The sequence below is a fragment of the Camelus dromedarius genome, chromosome 16, assembly GCF_036321535.1.
Source record: "Camelus dromedarius isolate mCamDro1 chromosome 16, mCamDro1.pat, whole genome shotgun sequence".
In the NCBI taxonomy this organism is placed as follows: domain Eukaryota; kingdom Metazoa; phylum Chordata; class Mammalia; order Artiodactyla; family Camelidae; genus Camelus; species Camelus dromedarius.
In genome coordinates this window covers 14,234,531-14,255,891 of record NC_087451.1, presented here as the reverse complement: position 1 = coordinate 14,255,891, position 21,361 = coordinate 14,234,531, and the positions used below count along the sequence as shown (strand labels likewise).

General features: G+C 45.6%; 1 protein-coding gene across 12 annotated transcripts in view; it reads left to right on the top strand.

Moving 5' to 3' along the window:
* The window catches only part of ACACA (acetyl-CoA carboxylase alpha), a 256,069-nt gene that overhangs the window by 215,810 nt on the left and 18,898 nt on the right, over positions 1-21,361 (top strand). For all 12 annotated transcript variants that reach the window (XM_064495017.1, XM_064495019.1, XM_031467944.2 and 9 more), the window contains 5 exons: positions 2,843-2,939; positions 6,052-6,148; positions 7,206-7,341; positions 13,900-14,077; positions 15,843-15,955. In XM_064495017.1, coding sequence (XP_064351087.1) covers positions 2,843-2,939; positions 6,052-6,148; positions 7,206-7,341; positions 13,900-14,077; positions 15,843-15,955 — 621 coding nt within the window. The remainder of the gene's footprint in view (positions 1-2,842; positions 2,940-6,051; positions 6,149-7,205; positions 7,342-13,899; positions 14,078-15,842; positions 15,956-21,361) is intronic.

The window sequence follows — 21,361 nt, the reverse complement described above, 5'->3', positions numbered from 1 at the left end:
GCCAGAATCTTCGGCCATCTAGTCTCTACAAGCAGCGATTAACGAGATCACGTCTAGAACAGGTCTTGAGACCCTTCGCTGTAGAGCGTGACGACACTTTTCCCCACAGGCTGTTGCTGGGCATGCACCCACATACGCTCTTCTTCTCTTATGATTTTGGAAATTGTATTGTTGTGTGCTTTAGTTATTAATACAAGGTTACTTTATAAGATTGTTTCTTCATGCAGAGATTGTCCTGAGCCTTTAATTTTATAACTAAACTGAATTAGAACAAGCCCTCCCTCCATGTTTATCTAATACATCTCTCTGTCTTGGGGCTGATTTAGCCAAACTTTAAAACAAAACTAAAAAACAAAAACAGGAGGAAAAAAAAAAGGTAACTCCATGTAAGGCAAATGTACCTTCTTGTTCGTCAGTCCATTTGCAATTTTACCAAACTGCTTACCAGGAGGTTCTCTCGTGAAGCCCCAAATCCCCCTGCTACATTTTTTCAGGCTGTTTGAGAAAGTGCTTGTTCTTTTTTGCCTGTTTGTTGCAACTGGTTCCCCTCAAAAAAAAGGCTATATCTAAAGGGAGAATGGAATATGGAAGATAATTCCTTAAATTTAAGAGTTCTTATGATTTGATTGAGAGAGAAGAGGTCTTCATAAGGAAGACTTAATAAACCTTGTGGGCACCCACTAAGCCAGGTGGGACTGTAAAGTACTTCCATATATACTCACTATCTTATTTGGACTTACTACTTCTCAGAGATAAAACGAGATCACCATCTTACAAGCTCAGAGAAGTTAAGTGATTTGTGCAAGGTCACACAGCTAATACTTAGGAGTTGGGCTTAATCTGAAGCCTAACTATAGATAGTGTAGAAAAATCGCCAGAGGAAGGTTGATTTTAATTTAAAATGTTACCTGTTGTCTTCACTGCCTTTTCTTGTTAATAAAACTAAATAGTTTTTCTTACATAGCCAGAAAAATCAGCATAATAATCTTCTCCGTACCTCTCATTTTTATACCAAGATTTACGATAATAACTGTGGACCCAAGGTAGCATCAGCCTTAAAATCTAGGGCTTTTCTGGGAGAATTCAGAACAAGATTTAGTGAGTGTTCTCCTGGGAATTATCAGGAGCCATGTTAGCTGGCTTCTAAGTTCTGCCTCTAAACTGAACATGACCTGCTCTTTGAGGGGGCTAATAAAGCCCACTGCAATAGCCGCAGCCCACCAATGACTCCCCTCCCTCAATCAACATATAAGACAGGAGGGTTTTTTAAAGAAAAAAGTATTTCCATTTTGGAATGAATTCTATAGTTCCAAATGATTGTTATTAAAGTAAGAACCATAAAATGATGCAAGCATATAAAGTTAAAATTTCAACATCCTGACACACTCAGAAGTTTGGTTTAGAGCCTTCATCAAAATTTGAGCCTTCTTTCATGGGGTAAGCAGATGTGTGTGTTTGTGTGTGGGCGGGCATTATCCTGGCTATTATTAATGAGGTCCCCAGAATAAAATAAATTTGTGATAAACTAAGTTTTCTGTTTTTTGGATAATATTTTTTCATCGACTCCCTAGTAATTCATCCTGCTGTCTCTGCACAGCTAACACTGGCTCCCAAATCGAGTGACTTCAGATTTTAATTTAGTGGAAGCGTTAAAGAAAGCAGATGATTCCCTGCGATAAGTTAAAGCAGATATCTTCTAGGTGAAAAGTTAAAGTCATTTATTAGAGGAGATAGTGCCATGATATTCTTCAAACTGACGCCCAACACGAGACCAGAATCTAAACGATCGGCTTTGGGCTCACGATAGAGAGATAATTTTGAAATGGATGATCACATTTTACACTGGGGCCATAGAGGCAAGGAATGTAGAACACAGTAATTACAAGTTTAGTCTTGATAAAACACTCTCCATCCTGTTTAAGTCAGCAGAGGTTAGCTTGCTCGGATCTCCACTTTTAATTGGTTTTGGGCTTGGGTTTTTAGGGGGCGGAGGGCCATGTTCAAATTAGAAGACTCACTGAGAAGCCATAAACTGAGAGGGCGAGCTCGGGTATTTGCAGAAGATTTTGGTCAAAGAAGCCGTGGTCAAGCACGCATACCTGTGGAACAAAAGTTTTTTCTCTTAAACTAAGATGTTGAAAGTTATGCCTCTCGCCAGTGATGGAAATTCTGTGTGTAAGGGCGGTGAATGACACCAAGTGTGTGCATCTGAACCATTGTATTTTCGATACTTATCACGTGTATGAGCGTGGCTCTTTTTTTTGTAGTAAAATGATACTTGGTTAGCGGTAAGTAAAGGGGATGTATCTCGTTGCTTTTCTAGCAGAGAAGCTGAGTCTCTTTCCTTGTCCCCAAATTTGGGTCCTCATTTGGTCATTCATACTTCTCATTTGACTGTCTTCAGCTTTCCGTTCAAAGAAAATCAGTGAAATCAAACAAAACTGTAAGCTAAGCTTTAAAATAGAAATAGACATTTTGAAAACATCTTTAATGACTTGGCAACCTTTTTACAAATGTTTGTAGTGTTTTGAAAAAAGTCAGGTTATTTATTTAGAAGCATGCAGACTTTCTCTGCTAGCTGAACCCCATCGTTTAACAATAAATGATGCTTTTGCAGATAAATGATTCTTTTTATTCAGACTAGCAAATGAAACAGGGGCTGAAGTCTGAAAGCAGATGAACATTCAGCTGCCTAATGTTTCCATCTATTATGATATGGTTAAAAACAGCAACGCACTCCCCCAAATTATCCCCCAAATCCAACCGTCAGCTTGCCGGTTCCAGTGCCTTTTCAGTGAATTGACTGTCTCTATTCTGTGTTTTCTTTCTTTCCCTTCTGTAGCCCAGAAAGGTCAATGGTTGAGTGGATTTTTTGACTATGGCTCCTTCTCAGAGATCATGCAACCCTGGGCACAGACCGTGGTGGTTGGCAGAGCCAGGTAAGAGCTCTTTTGTTTTGGAAGCTCTTTTTCCTCCCAACTGAAAACAGGAAAGGAAAGGGCCACGGCTATATAGATTTTTTACCAATAAAGCGCTCTTTGTCTAAACTTTCGAAGAACACTGGTTGATAGCCGTGCGCAGGGCAGCACAGCTGGAGCACGGGCTCCCAGTGGTCACTTAGCGTGTCACTCCAGTGATGCGTTTCATCTGAAGTCTTGTTTTGACAACATTTCCTTTTTATGATGATGAAAAAAAAAAGCTCTTTGGGGGCTGTAGAGCCCAACTACAAAGCCATAGCCCCCCAGTGACCCTCCTCTGCTCCCCCAAAGGCCATTTTCTTTCAGGAGTAGGTGCCAGTTGAATCGTTCCCATCTACTTCTTCGTGTAACACACCCGAACGATCTGTGTAACCGAGAAATTCCTTCACGGCATGGAGATTTTTAAAGTAACAAACGCACTCTACCGGCTTATCATCAGATTTGAATTGCCAAAAAAAGTTTACCTGAAACAGGATGAGTGAGGAAAGTCAGCCGGAATAGGTGGCAGGGATCCCTCTCTTTTTCAAGTGGGAAATTGAAGTTTCTATTAAATTTTAATACCCACTCTAAGAAGTGCTTCACTCAACAGCGAGCTCTGCACGAAATAATCTGCCGTGCTCGCCGGAACAAGCACCTGCCGGGGCTGATCTTAATCTGGCTCTGCGCCGGGAGACGGCCGCCCTGGGGACCCACATCTGGAGCTCACCTTCCTCTCGGGGGCAATCAGTTTTCCTTATCTTGGTGAAAAGTGGCACCTGCTCTAGATTCTCAAGCATGCCACATTGGGTTGAGATTTAGATTCCAGCCTTAGAAATAATTCCAGGCTCTGTGGTTCTCTTGGTCCAGCAGGTCAGCACGCCTCATGCTGCCAGTGACAAGGAACCATCCAATGGCAGATTCCACAGACAGGATCTTTCACGGTGACTCTGAATAGGGGTCAGCCTGGAGTCAGCCCAGAGCGAGACTCCCAGGGACTAGTTCCCGCGTCCTCTTGCGTCCCAGGGCTTCTGCCCCACCACAGGCTTCTGAGTCCCAGTGAGGAGTTGTCTTTGCACCCGGCAGGGTTCCTCCTGGGGAGGCGAGGGGGTGGTGTACTGGGGAGAGCCCTCGTATTCAGGACCTATCAGTTTGTTGGAGAGTCTTCACAGGACACCAGGACCAACTTTTCTGAGAACGTGTCTCATCTCTTCTGCTTCAATTTTCTCTCTGTAAAAAACATGATGGGTTTCAAGTCTCAGAAAGCCAAACCTTTGTTCAGGTCTTTAAGATCCTCCCATGGGAAATAAGAGAATAATGCTTTACGCTTATGACTGGGAGAGTAGGGACTGTTCTGCGAGCAAGCTCAGTCAAGCTTGGTTTTGGTTAGCTCTGCCATTGTTTATTGCGACACTCCCTCGGACTTCTTTCTTTCTCTCCATCTGATGAGTCCTGGGTTTCTTCCTCCAAACATATACACATGCTCACAAGTATATAAAACACAAATGGAGCTAGCTTCTTTCAAAAGCAACGGCATTTCGAGAAATAAATATAAATGTATTCTTCTGGGATTGTTACTGTAAGTGCTGCCAAAACTCATCTTTGGTATGTATGTTTGGAATATGTGTGCTATTGGCTGTAAATTGTCTTTTATTATTCCATGGCACCTTGTCCAGGGACACACTATAAAACAAGATGTAGCATCTTCATGTGCTAGCCTGATAAAATTTATATGAAGTATAATAGAAAACAGAAGTTGTTCTGAGCTGTTTTCAAGTTCAATAAATAACTGTAATACTCGGATAAAGATGTTCTTTATTAGGTCACATGGGCCCTAATATATAAGTTATAAGTTACCGATTTAGGGTGGCTTTTGCAATTACAAGTTTCCAGTTGGATTGTTAATCATTGTGAACAGAAATATTTCTAAACCCTCCTGTGTACCTCCTGCTCGTTGTCTGGTTGTCTAGAGGGCTTTTGATTCTGATTCAGTGCAGGCAAGTGACAAGGGGGTGGGTGGTCCCCACTCAGGCCCCTGTCAGGCCTCCTGTGATGACAAGAATCCATTTCCAGTAGCCAGTGTAACAACCAAAGACCATCCTTCATGGAGAAGTTTGTTATGGAGATGCTGTGGGGAATGAGAGACCATAACCCATTCCAGCCCCAACCCCCAGGAGTGCGGCTGAGAAGCTGAAGATTGAATCACATTTTCCAGAATGAGGACTCATCCTATACCTTGCAGGCTCGATCGCATTCACTTTCCCTCTCTCTTCCAGATTTTAACTAGGAAATCTTTATGAGGACCAAGTTAGGAGGAGTATATCGTGGAGTATAGACGCAGAGCCTTGGAGCTCCTGAATCGTTTTTTAAATTAACAGAGCTTGGAGTTTAAATGTTTACTTCCAGTACAGATCACCTGTTCCACCAAGATAACTTCTGAAGGTTATCCCTGTCCCATTGCTCTTTTCCAGAGGAAGAGAAGGTTAAGGGCTTGGTTAGGTTAACCTCCTCCGTTACACTTGGCACATGTTTTTCATCATCCGCATAACACACCTGCACACTCCCCATCCACACGCCCAATGGTAAGGCCTGGTGTACCCTCAGACCTTATCTGGAACCACATTATTAAGTACTCCATAGAAAACTGCAGCTCTATGCCAGTAAGGGAGTTGCAGGTTCCGACTGCCTTTCAGACAGTTCCCCTCCAGCTTCACCAAAGGCCTGCTGTAGGATGAACTGAGAAACTTCGCTTGGCAACAACAATGATGGGTGTGTGCAGGCAAAACATCACACACATGCTAGGCTGTTGAGTCTAAATGCAGGGGCTCCCCTAGTACAACCCTTGGTTTGAATTTATCCTGTGCTGGGGAATAGGAATGGTTCTCAGGGCAGTTTCCCTGCAGATTTACCAAACTGACCACACTTACCAAATCTGTACAGAAACACTTTACCCTTAGAAGAGTCAGATTTCCCCCTGCTCTTTGTATTTGTTCCCACTCCTCCCTGCCACCCTTCATGTTGATGTGGGATTGGAGAATGAATGACTAGCTGTAATGCTGACATACATTGGGTTCTTATGCGGCTCATTTTTTATCAGGCTGGGAGGAATTCCCGTGGGAGTAGTTGCTGTTGAAACCCGAACAGTGGAACTAAGTATCCCAGCTGATCCTGCAAACCTGGATTCTGAAGCCAAGGTAGGTCACCTCGAGGACCCTGAGCGCCCGTGCTTGGAGCCGCGCTTCCCTTCCGCAGAGCCGTGGATGTACCAGAAGGACTGCGAACGCCAGTGTTAGGGGAGGGGTCAGGCAGCAGCCTTGAATGACTTCACACCATCATGTGCTTCTTCTAAGATGACTACATGGACTGCAAGCTAAATCCTGCCTGCAAAATTAAATAGGCCTCTACAGTGGTCTTGCTGATGCTAGAAAACAGTCTACTTCTGTTGGGTACACGGTCTTACAGAAAGGCAGCTGAGATGTGCTGACGGCTCTTTGGCCCCAGATTCTCCCAGCACACCCATGGAAGAGCTCCTACTGGAATCAGTAAGGAAGTCTGCCCAAAGGCCAAATGTGAACACCACAGCCCAGCTCTTTTAAAAGGGTGGTTAGGTTTCCACACCCTGACAAGTTCCAGAAAACAAGGGGCAGGGGAGACAAGAGGCAGTTATTTAGCAGGATCGCCTCAAGTGTCCGTTGATTAACCACAGTCCAGGGAAAGCTGTGCCGAGAAGCACAGAGGTGAGAGGACTCGGAGACTTTGTGTAGTTGACTTGCTTTGGTTGGTGTAGAGTCACGTAAAATTGTTTTTGGGAGACTTCGAACAAGAATTCCTCAGACTGCATTCTTCCCTTGGAAGCAGTAAGGCTTCATTCACCCTCTTGATTGAAGAAGGGTGGTGTAATCAAAACTTCAAAAGAGTCGTATTTAATAGTCAAAGATCCAGGATCCTTCTTTTTGACTTCAAAAATGATTTTAAAAAATAATAATAATTTTCTTTTTTGGGGGGTGGGGGGAGGGAGGTAATTAGGTTTATTTATTAATGTTTAGAGGAAGTACTGGGGATTGAACCCAGGACCTCATACATGCTAAGCTTGAGCTCTACCCTCCCCAACCTCCAAGATGATGATCTTGATGAATGATTTTTGTTCAGCTCGCTTTTGAGTTTTTAACAGTGAAACCTGGTTCTCCTTGGAGAGATTCCCCTTCAAGCTGTGTTGTTAATTGCGTCTTCCTCTTTGGCTTTTCTCAATAGATAATCCAGCAGGCTGGCCAGGTTTGGTTCCCAGACTCCGCATTTAAGACCTATCAAGCTATCAAGGACTTCAACCGTGAAGGGCTGCCTCTGATGGTCTTTGCCAACTGGAGAGGCTTCTCTGGTGGGATGAAGGGTGAGTGGCTTGGCCCTGGGGCCTCACTGATTCCCCTAAACACTGCAGTGGGGGGGCATTTATTGGGCAGAGCCCATGGGTGTCCTGACAGCCTGTCACCCTAGGCTTCTTGGGGGTTGTGCTCCCTCTGAGGTATCTTCTGAGTTGTAACTTGGATGGGAAAATTCAGTATGTTTTTATAATTCCATGCAGAATTTCAGAAGGATCTTTTAGTGTTGCCTCGGTGGGCTGCTCTTGTAGATTTAGGGACTGGCGGGCTGTTCTGATGGTCCTGGGGAGTGTGGTTGTGCCCGTCTCCGTCCCTCTTTTCGGGGCCTACTCTTTGTTGGTGTTAGTCTTGAATGCCCTACCGTGACCAAGATAGATTGTGAAATTAGCCTTCACCAGAAGAAAATGAACAGATTCCTTACCAGAGGCTGTTCTTTGTGGCAGTTTGTGATATGTTTTAGTATTATCCAACAACAGCCCTGGGCCTGTGGCGCCAGCATATTAGGCCATTATTATAAAGGCTCTGCTCTGTGCTGGTGTCACCAATTACCGAGGGTCCTCCATGTGCAGAGCCACCGTGGACAGCTCAGGGAAAGCCTGAGGGAGCGTACTCCACCTCTCAGAGTAGCGACGCTCTCTCTCCAATGGCCAGAGATTCATGGCCATGCTGAGGCCAGGAGGGGATGACTGTGCTGATGAGTGTCCACTTCAGTCATCAGGGAGGACCCAAGGTTCTGAAGGAGTGGAATGAGGTAGGGGAGTGGAAGGAGGTGGGGTGGATGCTGCTGGAGGAAATAGAGTGATCAGAGGTAGGACATAGACACTGAAAGAATGAGCTCTCCCTAAGGCACCCAGAAAGGGCTTGGGGCAGGAGCATCTCTAGCTTTGAGGGAGGAAAGGCCTGGGAATGTTACCCTCTAGTAGGTCATCAGCTGTGTGTAGAAAGACATTAGAGCCTTATGCTAACAGCTCTCCCTCACCTGGCCAGGGAAACCCCTGCCTTTGTATAGCCAGGCCTCCCTGCCAAAATGTGGACGACTAGGGCGATTTTTTTGTTTGTTTTTTCAGTTGAAAAGTTCCCTTTGTCCATATTTACTGGAGAACTACCACATTTTACACTTTCTTTGGAGAGGCTTGGACCATACATGCAAATTAGTGTTTGTATACTTTCCTAGACTATCAAGGTGAATTATTTCTTGACCAAGATAGTAAATCAGTGGAAATACCACGAGATACTGAGAGTATAGGTTAAGCAAGCCAATCCTGCACATTTTTATTGAGTTTCTATGTGCAAGAAACTATGCTAGCTAGATACTTCAGAGAAAACAAAAATTAGTCAGAAATAGACAAGTGCCTCAAAGAGTCAAGAAAAATGTCTTGCGCAGAATGATAAAGCCCTATATGGAACAGAACACCACAGTGTTCAAAGGAGGAAGGTACTGTATGGGGCGGGGGAGCTGAAATCCCTTTCATTTATGTGTGTGAGCTTCATTCAGCATCAGATTTCACCTGATCCCAGATTCCTCTGCTGGAGGAGTGACATCAAGGCTTAGGAGAGAATGCAACGCTGTTACTCCTTAGTTACCTCTCTTCCGGGGGAGCCGTCGAGGATTCACTCTTCCTGACATTACTTAGGAGTAATAAGTCAGCCTGGCCGTTTCGTCCTGGCAGACGTGGAGTTCAAAAGTTTGCAGCGTGCCGCTTGTAGGGAAAGCTTGAATCCTGCTGCACATTTTGGCTCCGGCCCAGCCTGACCGCTAGGCCTGTAACAGTAACCACAGCAGTTAAGAGCCGTTGCGCTCTCTCCACCAGAAACCGTGCTAACCATTTTACATGCACCATCTTACACAGTCATCACAAGAAGCGCCTCCAAGGGTGAGTTATAGTATCATCCCTAATTTACATAAATTGAGACTTAGGTTAAGAAAATTTCCCAAGATCATTTAGCTTAAAAATGAGAACACAGATCTGTCTTACTTCCTGTAGCACAGGTTAGCGCCTAGGACCAGAACCAGATCTACTAGCATATCCTGAGAATCAGAACATCTAGGTTCCTGAGAAAGTTCCTACCCACCCACCTCCCCTCTGCTTTGGGGTTATTGTAACCAGAAACTGCCAGAGCTCAGAAATGAATTATGGCTTTTTTTCATTGTAAAATATACATAATGTAATACTTAGCGTTTCAACCATTTGTAAGAATACAATTCAGTGGCATTAAATACATTCACAGTGTTGTGTGACCATCACTGCTGCCTATACCCCGAACTTTTTCATCATCCCCGACCTAAAGCCTGTATTCATTAAACAATTACTCCCACTTCCCCCTTCCCCCACTCCTAATCAAAAATGAGTTATTGGCCTGATGTGGAGCAGGACAGCTCTGTTTTCTGGATTTTGGTGCTGCTGCATCCGTTTACACATCACTCAAGTCAAATAAGCTTTGGGGAAGATAGAGATCAGTGTGAAAGCAGGAGGGGAAGATCGCCCTCCTCTCATATTTACATACAGGTCAGGATGTTTCCGACATATTATCTCATGTAAAGGGACCTAAGCGGAGAGTCATTCCATATCCCTTGGGGAGATGTTTGCAGTTTTGGTTTCAATACTGGCTGGGGATTATGCAGGGAGGGAAAATAAACAATTATGCCATCCCTCAGTGCACACAAACACACAGCCAGGAGCCGACTGCACTGTGGGTAAAATGACTCCAAAATTGTGTGTAATGAGTAGGAAAAGATTAGAGACAGCTCTTGCTATGCTGAAAATTGACATTAGTGGAGGGGAAAAAAAAAAAAAACTCTACTAGTCGGCCTAGGAGGTCTAATTCGAGCAGTAAAAATATAAATAAATAAATAAATAAATAAAAGCATGTCAAGATGGTATTGGTGCTTTTTTCCCAATGAGCTCTCTCTGGCCGGAAGGCTATTCAGCATAATGCAAAATTAAATTATAAAAACTGGCTGAATATTTAGATGGAAGAGCCATTTGGAAGCAGTTTATTTAGACGAACCGGCAATGACCCACAACAGGGAGACATCAAGCGTGAAATTTACTAGAAATTAGCACCAGGGTCCCAGCCTCAGCATGAATAGCTTGATAGGATGCAAATCCCAGTGATATTAAGCTCCTCACTGCTAGTGCTACAGGGTCACTCTCAGTTGGCTTTTCATGTTATACTTATTATTTTTTCTTGGGACAGGTTATAAATAACAATAAAAAAACATTTATTGAAAACTTTAACTGGAATGAAAGTCCATTTTAAAGTCTCTGATTACTTGGATGTTGACATACAGCGTCAGCCGGCCATAATGAACTCATGAGAGACATTATGTGTTTGCAGCTTGTGTACGCCTGACGCTTACCTTCAGCTTCTAACAGATAATCTTGCCTCAAGCCAGTAAGATCTGTTCCAGTTTCGAGGGCACGGGGCCCTGGGGATGCCCCTACCCGCCTTGCTCCCTTGTCTGGTACATGTGGCTGCCACGGTTTATCCATGTTGTGTAACAATGAAGGCCCGAGGCAGGATTGGCGCCTGGGTGCTGAGAACACACTGGAAAGACTGTGTGATCACCATTCATGCAGATGTGCTTTGCTCTGAATGCTCAGAAAGCCGCAGGCTCCCGCCTCTCCGAGGAGGAACCTATCAGTATTTTCCATTCCCATTGCCTTTCTCAGGGCCTGAGAACTGACAGGCGGCATATGCATAGCTTTACAACTCCCTGGGCTGATTTCTAGCCGAAACCCTTGGGGATCCCTGCCCTCCCCTGCTACTCTTGGCTCTGCTTGTGCTCTGTCTCTTAAATAGGAAGGGATTTCAAACAAATGTGTGCCCGGTTGTTGCCAAGTGCTTCGGCCTGCCTTTCAGAATGCGTGGTTTGGGGCAGCTGTGATTCAGGACGAGCGTGTTGTTTGTAGAGTTTGTGTGTTCGTGTGCTTGTTTATATTTTAATAGCCTTTGTTGCTTTTTGAGTGTAGTGATGGTTTGGACTGTGGGGTGTTGCTGTTCCAGGTTAGATGGAGGCACTGTTTTCAGTCTCTAGCTTGTCAGCTTTCATGAAGTTTGATGCCCCTTTTCTGCTCACAGTCTTGGGGCCTGGAGATAATTGTTTTGCAGTCAGATCCAAGCCCTTCACATAGCTGGTCGTACAATTTCTGATATTTCTGAACATACCAAAACCTCAGGCAAGATTTAGAAATATTCATTTATTCAGGTCTCTTTTCTGGTTTTTATTTCACTCCACCCTTGTATCAGATGCTGGAAAGCAGATTACTTCAGCCTCATGCTCTTTCCTCGAAGTAAGAGTGATGAGTTAAGAATGAAGTAGTTGAATGTGGACTCTGGAGCCAAAGAGACCTGAATTCAAAGTCTTATCTCAGCCACTTACTATTTAAGCCTCGGTTTACTGGCCTGTCACTTGGCTATGAGATTTTTCTGATGATTAAATGGCATGTGTGTGTGTGCACGCGCGCGTGTGCACGTGTAACCGCGCACCCTGGTATACAGTGAGCTAGCCGTGAAGATGAACAGGAGCAATAAAAAAAATTAAAAAAAAGAAAAAAAGATGAATAGGAGGGACCAAAGTCCACTTCACAAAAGTAAAACACACACATACTCAACTTACTTATCCCAAACAATTTGCTTATACTGTAAAATCAAGTGTTGTTTTTTTTAATTAAGTAAATGGGGGTACATTTTAAATAAAGTCCTCTCCTTTTCTGGGGAGCTGGGTCTGTTAATCATAGTACAGAGATGGATTTTGATGCAGACATGTCTTTAACAAACAGAAGTGAGTGTAGAAGCTGGAAACTCGATCATTTACCTCTTAACTTACTTTTTCCTTTTTCACGTGGAATGGCTTTTCTGTGTGCTGTTTTCTGTTGTTTCCCTTTTTCCTTTTATCTCTGCCTCCCATTTCTCTGCACATGACGCCGCTGAGGGCCACTCCTCTCCGTTACTTGTTCTGAGACCGTACTCTTGGCAGCACTGAAAAATGTACTGCTAATTACACAATTATTTTATTATGTAGCACTGGTTGAAATATCCACTAAAGAATTAATTTAGTTAAAATAATTTGAACTGAGCAATTATTTTCATAACCACAGAATTAGCGCAAAGCGCTTAAAGTCCTTTATTCCCTGCTCTTCATAGAGCAGTTGTGTAATTAGCAGTAAATTTTTTTGGTCTTTGCTTTCCTCCCAAAGGAATAAACGTCTTTGTTCTGATCACATACACGGAGTATGTGACCATTCACATTCCACACAGAGTACGGGGTTTTCCCTGGGGCATCTTCCAAATTTTTGCAATTCCTTCCCGGACCAGCCAGGTTGGGCACTGGAGAACGGTCTGTGCCTTGCCGTGAGCGTGCTCACTGACAGCTTCTATAGAGAGTCGTTTTTACTTCAGAGGAGGCAGCGGTTTAATTTGCCAGTAACTACAATGAAAGCAATTTCTATTTGGTTGGCTCTTAACCTCCTGAAAAATGCTTCTTTGCTTTGGATTTCCAGATTGATTTATTCCAAATTAGATCCTCTCTTTGATAGGAAAGTTTGAACTCAGTTGAACCTGTTATTTGGTGTTTCAAAAGGATCCATTGTGGTTCCACCGAAATACTCATTAAACATCTGGACTCATAAACCTAAAACTTTAGCAATGGTTAGACTTCAGTGAGCTAGGAAATGGGAGGAAGTCATAAATTATTGGGAAATAAATAACTGGCCCTGCTTTCCAAGGACTAACTATGCACCAAGGGTTCCTTTTGTAATCCCTTTGCGGGGGTTACGAAGTATAGTCTTTAGCATAGTGAAGAGGTGGCTCCTCTTTTTATACAGCTGTGTGATATTTCCAATATATACATTACCAATTAAATACATTTAATTTTTTCTCTCATTGATACCCTGATAAAAATGCGGCTGATAAAGAATTAATTTTTCTTTCTTGCTATGTTCTTTCCAAAGTGCATGTATGTGTCCATTCATTTATTCAGCAGACACTAAAGCACTCTGTTTCAGGTACTGGACAGGACCCTGGGGATGCAAAGAGGAAAGATGCAGTTTTTGAAGATAAAGTTTTTGAAGGATCCATTTCCATTTGCTCTGCATTTTAAGGGCTTAAAGTATGCTGAGTATCACAATGAGAAGAAGACGAGAAGAACTGAAAAGAGCGTGGGTAGTTCCTCCAGAAAACTTAATGTAGTGCGAGAGATCACATATTGACATGAAAAATACTCAACATTTGTAGAGCAAATGTGAATTAATGTGGTGAGACCTGAGTGCAGAAATTCAGGGAGGATGTAAAGTGGATATGCAACCCACAGGGCCTGCACACAGAATCTTAGGAAAGAAAATATACTTCTTGTGGGCTTTTGAAGATTCCTCTGCAGTCTTACATAGAACACAGGTGGAGACACCAATCGCTTTAGTCTTCAGGGTGGCCAGACAGGACCTGGGGTAGCTGCACCCCCAGACCTGTTGCCTCTGGCTGTGAGCAGCCTTATTTTCTCTGTGTACCACAGTGTGAACGGTGTTTGGAAGCACTGCTTCATGGTTCCCAATTTGTCTCGCCCTCCACAGATATGTACGACCAGGTGCTGAAGTTCGGTGCTTACATCGTGGATGGCCTGCGGGAGTGCTCCCAGCCTGTGATGGTTTACATTCCTCCGCAGGCCGAGCTTCGGGGCGGCTCCTGGGTCGTGATTGACCCCACCATCAACCCCCGGCACATGGAGATGTACGCTGACCGAGAAAGCAGGTAGCACTCCTTCCTCTCTTCTGCTCACTGCCTCTAGGGGTCCTCCGGCTGTGCGCTTCCTCCTGGGGAGCATTATAACCAAGGGTACTCTCTCTGAGTCTGTCTATCCCCAGTGGGTACCAAGGTCAGAAAAACAGGCTTTCTAAGTAGCATCTGCTGGCGTGAGACGGGAACCAGGCTGGAGTCAGGCTCTCTCAGTGTGGCCCCCAACACCAGGTTCTTTTACCACGAGGTCCTCTATTCCAGGCGCCCCCGAACTCTGTGCGATTCCCTCCCATATGTTGTTCAGATATACCTATCAGTCTCTCTTAGGTAAGTGGCAGGGGGAGCGTAAAGCAAGTTGGAGCAGAAGGACTGAGTTGTCAGTCTGGAGTCCTGGGGTCTTCACCAGCCCTGCTGCTGACTAGTGAGGAGCCTGGAGCGGTCCTCACCCTGCCTGGGCTGCTTCTCCTTGTCTGTAGAACGAGCTGGGTGGTCGTGGAGGTGCACCACAGCCCCCAAATTCTATGTTTCAGACCAAAGCATCTCCCCCACAGTCCAGCTTCTCACTCTGGTGTTCTGGGAGGCTTGGAGAACACAGTGTTTGCAGCGCCCAAAGGACTGCAAGAGAGCATCCCAGGCTTCTATTAGGCATCGAGTACCTGAAAACACTTAAGTAAAACAGATTAAATCCAGCCTCCCTTCACAATCTGTTTTCAACCCTTATCAAATTAGGTAAATCTCATCATATTTCCTTGACATTTTCCATACCAGTTCCTACATCCAGTCGTTTTATAGAGCACCTATGTCTCTCTTTTCCCCAAAATTTCAGCCTCTTACTTCAGAAGCTGCTTAGGAGAGTCCAATAGTTTTATTGTCAAATCACTGGGTTAACGTTTGATTCTTAGGGACTTTTAAGTCCTCACTTAACCCCTGGTTTGATATCAGACTGGAGATAGTGCCTCTGCAGACTTTACAACAAGACTGTCTCGTTTCAGATCCAACTCTGTCTCTTGTTAGACTTGGACAAGTCTCTTACCTTCCTGTACCTTAGTTTCTTCATCTGTGAAAGGTGGATAGTAATACCTTACCTCATAGTGGATGTAGACCGGGCCTGGGACTGTCATGAAGTTGTTTAAGTAAGCACTTAGAACAATGCTATGCTGTGCCAAGCATTAGCTATAATTTTTTTTTTTTTTGAGGTGTTTAGGGCAACGTTCCTGGTAATAGGACATCATTAGGATGCACTAGAAGTGGCCTGAAACCTTTCACTTTGTCATTTCCATAGCAGTGGGCAGAACGTTTCCTCTGCCGCTTGGCCTGGCCTTGTGTGTCTCAGTGCCACCAGCAGGCTGACGTCCTGTGTAGGACTGACTGGCGCTCACCCCGCATCGTCCACCTGAGTGATGGAGGTGGTTCTCCTGTCACTGTGCCTACACCATCTTTTTTTTTTTTTTTTTTCTGGAAAATGTGATTCCTGTTACTCTTATGAGCTATAGGTGATGGGATCTGTATTGTTCTCCCTTTGAGATGGATGTAGGCTCGTGTAGTAATGAGAATCATTTTCATTGCTTTTTTGCCAGGGTTTTCTCATACCCCACTTAGACTCTTCTCTGGTGCCTGCGGCTCTCCCTGGGGTTACTTATGTGAACCGTGGGTGGGCAAAACCATTATGAAGCTATTTCCTGGTCCACAGATTGTAACTGGCCTCATTCTGTTGTCTCCTTCCTTTAAAGTGCCTCTGTTTCTGTTTTGTTTTGTTCCCCTTTCTTTCCCTCTGATCCAGGGGGTCAGTTCTGGAGCCAGAAGGGACAGTAGAAATCAAATTCCGCAGAAAGGATCTGGTGAAGACCATGCGTCGGGTGGACCCCGTCTACATCCACTTGGCTGAGCGATTGGGTATGTCTGCCCGTTCTCCTGGCAAATCAATGAGCCGTTCAGCTGATTTGTAATGAGTGCATTCATAGGCCAGGGGAGGAGGCACTGAAGCATTTGATCAAATTCATGATAATCTTTATTTACTGTCCTCTATATGGTAAGAACCCTGGTAGAATGAAACAGTGTGTGTAATAGGAGGGAAAGTGGGCCCTGAAAAACCAAAAGTCACCTGATTTTTCTTCTGATATTCCCTTACAGTTCAAACAGCCCATCTTTCTGGCTTGTGGATGTCCTTGTAAAGAATGATTAGCTGGAAGTGGCTGTTGAGGGCAGGCTGATCGGGGGAGAACATGCTAGGCTTAAATACCCTGTTTCTGCTTGTCTCCTTGGATGAGCCCGCCTCCTTTCTGAGGGGTGTGAGAGTCAGTGTCATGGGGTGGGAAAGCCAGAGCCCTGCCTCGGTGGCGTTCTGGGGCCATCCTGAGCTGGAGGAATGGAAGTGAAGACTGTGCACTGTGTGCTTCCAGACAGGCCAGGCAGCAGCCACCCTGGAGCACTCACGCTTGGTGCTTCCAGCCATTCCTGCGCTGCTCATTTGTTGTGGGAGCTCTTGGAGGAGGCTTGCGATTTGAACATTGGACTAAACCACGGGAGCCCTGTGTCAAATCCTTTTTAAATGCTGATTGTCTGCCCAGGTCTCCCATTTAGCTCCTTGCTATGTTAGGAAAGATAATAGCTTGAGGTTCTTTTGTTTGTTGGTTTGGTTTGGTTTTTCCAAAGGAACAGAGAGATTGTCTTTAAAATGTAGTGAAACTCAGTGAATGAAGGCATAAAAAAAGAGATGCCAGCTCATTTGTGTTCCGAAGAGTGATTTAATTAGTAAAGTACCATTTGTGAACCCTTTACATCCTCACGCTCTAGAGACACAAAAACTTCTGAGTGTTTGCCTCCCTCACTCTAGAGACCACACATGCTGGCAGACACAGTGTGGCTTGGGTCACCATGAACCCTGTTTTTGTCCCAGTGTTTGCCATTAGGAAACAACCACCAGTAACTCGAACCCACCGCTGCCTGATTGTTTTGTGGGAAAGGCACACACACAACAAGAAATTGGCAAAGTTGCTTCTAAAATCTATTGCCACCCTGAATTGTTGAGGTGGTGGGTTTTTTTTTTTCCTCCTCTTTCTTCTGCAAACAGGATAATTACTTCTGACCAACCCCATACACTTTAATTAAAGTAACTGCAGCTCAAGAGCAGGTTACTCACGACTGTACACAGAGAGAGCTCTAAATGCTTCAGCCACTGATAAGCATCTCACTTAGATGGCTCATAATTGCTCCCAGTATCCAGCAATCGCTACTGTTTTTACCACTAATTCTCCACAAAGACAGAAGCACCACAATTGCAGGACACAGCAAATTGCATACTTTTCTTTTTTTTTTTTTCCTTTTTTTCTTTCCTTTTTTTTCTTTCTTTTTTTCTTTTTTGCTGGTTTTCTTTCTGGCCAATTTAAAATTTGTCAAAGTCGGTCTTCTTCTGGATCACTGCCCTTTGATATTTCGCGCACTCCATTTGCCACAAACAAGCCGCAGGGCCGCAGTTCATGCTGACTCCAGCAGAAGCAGAGAGAGCTCCATTTATCTTACACTGCCTGCTGAATTCCTACTCATTAACTGGGGGTTCACTGCCTCTTTTTAACCCCCCAATGGCTGTTATCATCCCTTCGGAGTAACTGGGTGGTAGGAAGGGGGATCCTCTCTGGCATGGGTTTGCAGAACGCCTGGGTGGTGAGGGGTGTGTGGCGAAGCTGCTTCCCCTTGAAGAAAATCCACGTCGCTCCCACCTTCACCCAGGAAGCCCAGGAAGGGGCAAGGGAGGGGATGCCCAAGTGACGGCCATTTAGTCATTTGTTACAAATCATCTCATTATCAATTTCCTATCCACATTGAAGAAAACCATATTTATTTAACCTTGACCAAAGAGGCACTAGAGAAGGAATCCGTAGTCGGCTAAATGTGAGGCCGGCTCTGACCCTGGGCAGTCAGGGACACGAGCAGTGGATCTGGAGTAAAAAACGACCACGCCCAAGCCTTGGGTGTGTTGCTTGCAGGTTTGGGTAAGCCATTTAACTTGGCCAACACACCTTCATCTAGAAAGTGGGGACAACGCCCTGGGGACAATGCCAGCGTGAAGACCAGATGAATGTGCGTTTGCTCTGAATCTGAGACGCATTTTTCAAACAAGGGGGTCGGCATCATTTCCTTCCCATCCTAACCATCAGAAGACGCAGATGGCCACGTTTGGAGCTGAGCGTTCTCTGTGGCTGAGGCCCACTTTGGGAGTGAGGGGTACAGGGAGGGAAATACGAAGGAAACGGAAGAAGTGGCCTTGTCTCTTGGGCATTCATGGTCTTCCAGGGAGACCGCTCACGTTCAGGCGTATCCGTGGCAACAGATGAGCAGGGGTGTGATGGGACACCTGTGCACCCGGCTCCTTTAGGGTTCACCCTGGCTTTTGGCTCCTTTCTCAATGCCCAGAACCAGACTGCCAAAATGCCTTTTCCCAAAGTCAGTGAAAATGACCTCATTTTCCAGACTGGGAGATTGAAGCAAAGGAGGAGTTAAATAAGTCATCCAAGATACAGAGTAAATGTACTTTGGAGCCCAGAAGGGAATTCTGGTTCCCTGTGCTCTGCTTTTCTCAGGATGTCCTCAGGTTTTACCTCGGCTTAATATGGAGCCTGGTCAAAATTAAACAAGAGCTCTTCAAACAGGAGTGCTTTCTGTTTGTGATGTGAAGCCGACTCCACTGAGAGACACGGGACTTAGGAGAAGCCTGTAGGAGTGGGTGTTACCTTGTGCCGCCGTCTCTCCCCAGATCGGCCTCTGCACTGGGGAGCCTGCCGTCAGGGCACTCAGACAAACCAGTGCACAAATGGTTGTGCTCCAAAATGTAAATACTGTTTATTCTCTAAGGGTAATGAATAACAGTTCATTTCTGAACAGCCAACTTCATTTCAGGATTTGTATTTTTTTTTAATGACCTTTTGTCATTTTATATAGTTAGTTTGGGTAAGAAGGAGGTGAATTACTAGTTTGCAGTTCTGTGATTACAGCGGAGTATGAAAATTGTACGTAGATTGCATCCTGATAAAGGCAAAGGGAAGAATTACCCCAGCAGGAAACGTGGTGTCAGCCCAGACACCAGAGTCCTGCATTGCTGGGCCGGCTCTGACCCTGGGTTCTCAGAACCAGGCCTTGGGAGAGTCAGTGCAGGGAGGAAAATGCCCTACCATTCTGGTTGCCTTGAGGAAATTAAATTCCTTCTCTGGAAATAGAGCGCAGCCCTCCGAGGCCTCCCTGTGTCTCTGTGACATCTTCTACCTCCAGGAGCAGAGAGAGTGGCTGTGGAGCGGGACGGCTTTCCCAGCCTGGCCTCCTGTGTGCCGCTACCTGAGGCCCTCTCCGGGTCCCCACCCTCCCCTTGTGTTCAGAGGGAAATGACAAATCCATTTAGGTAGAGAGAGAACTGTCCAGCCGAGGTGGGACGCCACTGTAAGCACCCCACTGCCCCTCTCCCTCAGTGTACAAAGAGTACCCAGGTGAAGGAGCTTCTTTCTGCCCCAGACACACATCTCGGTGGCGGCCCTGTTCCCAGACAGCCGGGCAGCCTGCCACGCAGCATCCGGGCTGTGCCCACACAGACAGAGCCTGCCCTATGAGCGACAGCCTGGGCAGCACTGGTGAGCACTTGCCTGGCCGTTCCAGGCCACCCAGTGCCCAGGGGGCCTTGCGGCCTGCGGGACCCTGGTGCAGAGGGAGTGTGGGTGAGAATACATCTGTCTGTGAAAATCCTCAGGAATGCCTCCCTCCCAAGCCTTCTTTTTAGTCCCTAGGATGACAGGAAATGGACACTTCCTTGGGTTGAGGAGGGGACTCAGGGGTTGAGCTGCTTTTCTGACAGAGGTGATCAAAGCATCTGAGTTGTGTAGAGTGCTTTTCCATCTCTTGTGTCCATCTTCAAGATGCTGTAAGCTGAAAAGAGCCAGAGTTGCTTGTTTGAGGCAAAAAGCAGTATTTCGTACTTTTTAATACATATTTTGTCCTTACTGGGAAAGTTGAGGATGGGAAAGAGGGCCTAACACCCGTGCCTGGGGAGGGGCCTCTGGCCTTCTCCCCTGTTGTATCTGGAGCGTCTTCCTGGCTCCGTGGCCACCCAGGCACTGGGCGCTGAGACAATAGGCAACTGAGAAACAACATAAGGTTTTCTGTCCTGACGGTAGAGGTTGTGGGCCATGCCTCCTCCCTTAAATTAGCAGCAGCTTACACCCACCTCATCACACTGATTCAGAAGCTCTTCGGCTTGATACAGTTTAGTGCAATAGTGACTGTTAATGTGCACAGTGGGGCAGCTGGACTGTGACATGGTGACTTGATTGGTAAAAGAATTTACCAGAGATAAAGTATGAGAATAGAAAAGGAGTCTGTTGGATACACTGCCATAGACAACAGCAGGCACACAGGTGGGGGTGCCCCTGTGAGCACCGAGGGCCGGCTGTTGGGGCCTTTTATAAGGTCAGGGTCACACGGTGCCTGATCGGTGTGTGTGCAAGTCTCTTATGGGTTGCAGGTGAGGTAAGAGGTTTAGGGTCCATGAAGGGCGGAGGGCTTTCTGATTCTGGTAAGGTGGGCTGAAACCAGCCAGCCTGTGCGTTACCTGGGGCTGTTAGTTTGTTAGGGGAAACACTTCCCGTAAAGAATGTACTTTAGCCCAGGAATGGGGGTCATTGAACTTTGACTTCAGTTGGCCCAACAGTGACAACATTTTGTGGGACGGAGAAGGCGTCCTTTTGGTGTGATCTCTTAACCTGATTGTATTTAGAGAAGCATCTGGGCTTGCCTCTTCCGGGAAGGAGTGAGTCGCGGGTCCATCAGGCTGGAGGGACTGGGGGCGCCATCTTGTTAGACTGAGCCCAAGCTCCTGCCTGTCTGAAGCTGTCGTCAGAACACAGCGGACAGAAAGACCCTCCTCCCCACCTGGCCCCAGCTCACCCAGATCCCCGTCCCTCCACCTGCCAGACTTAGGGAGAGCAACTTAGGGAAAGAAAATAGTATGAACCGCCAGGCTCATTGCTACTAGAATTCAGAGAAGTCCGCGCTCTTTCCTGACCCTTTGGGGTGGGATGTTTGCCTGGGGCACGGGGGACGAGGCTGCAGGGGGAGTAATAGACTTTTTTATTCTCATTTGGAAGTCTCTGGACTTACTATAATGATTTTTAAAAATATGAACAGTAGAGCACTAACACCATTGCAAGGAACCTTAGGGTTAAACATCCCTTGAGAGGACTGCTGTTAAAATCAATATGCAAATACAGTTGTATTTAGGTAGGTATGGCCCCCTTTGAAGGAAAGCAGATATATGAAAAT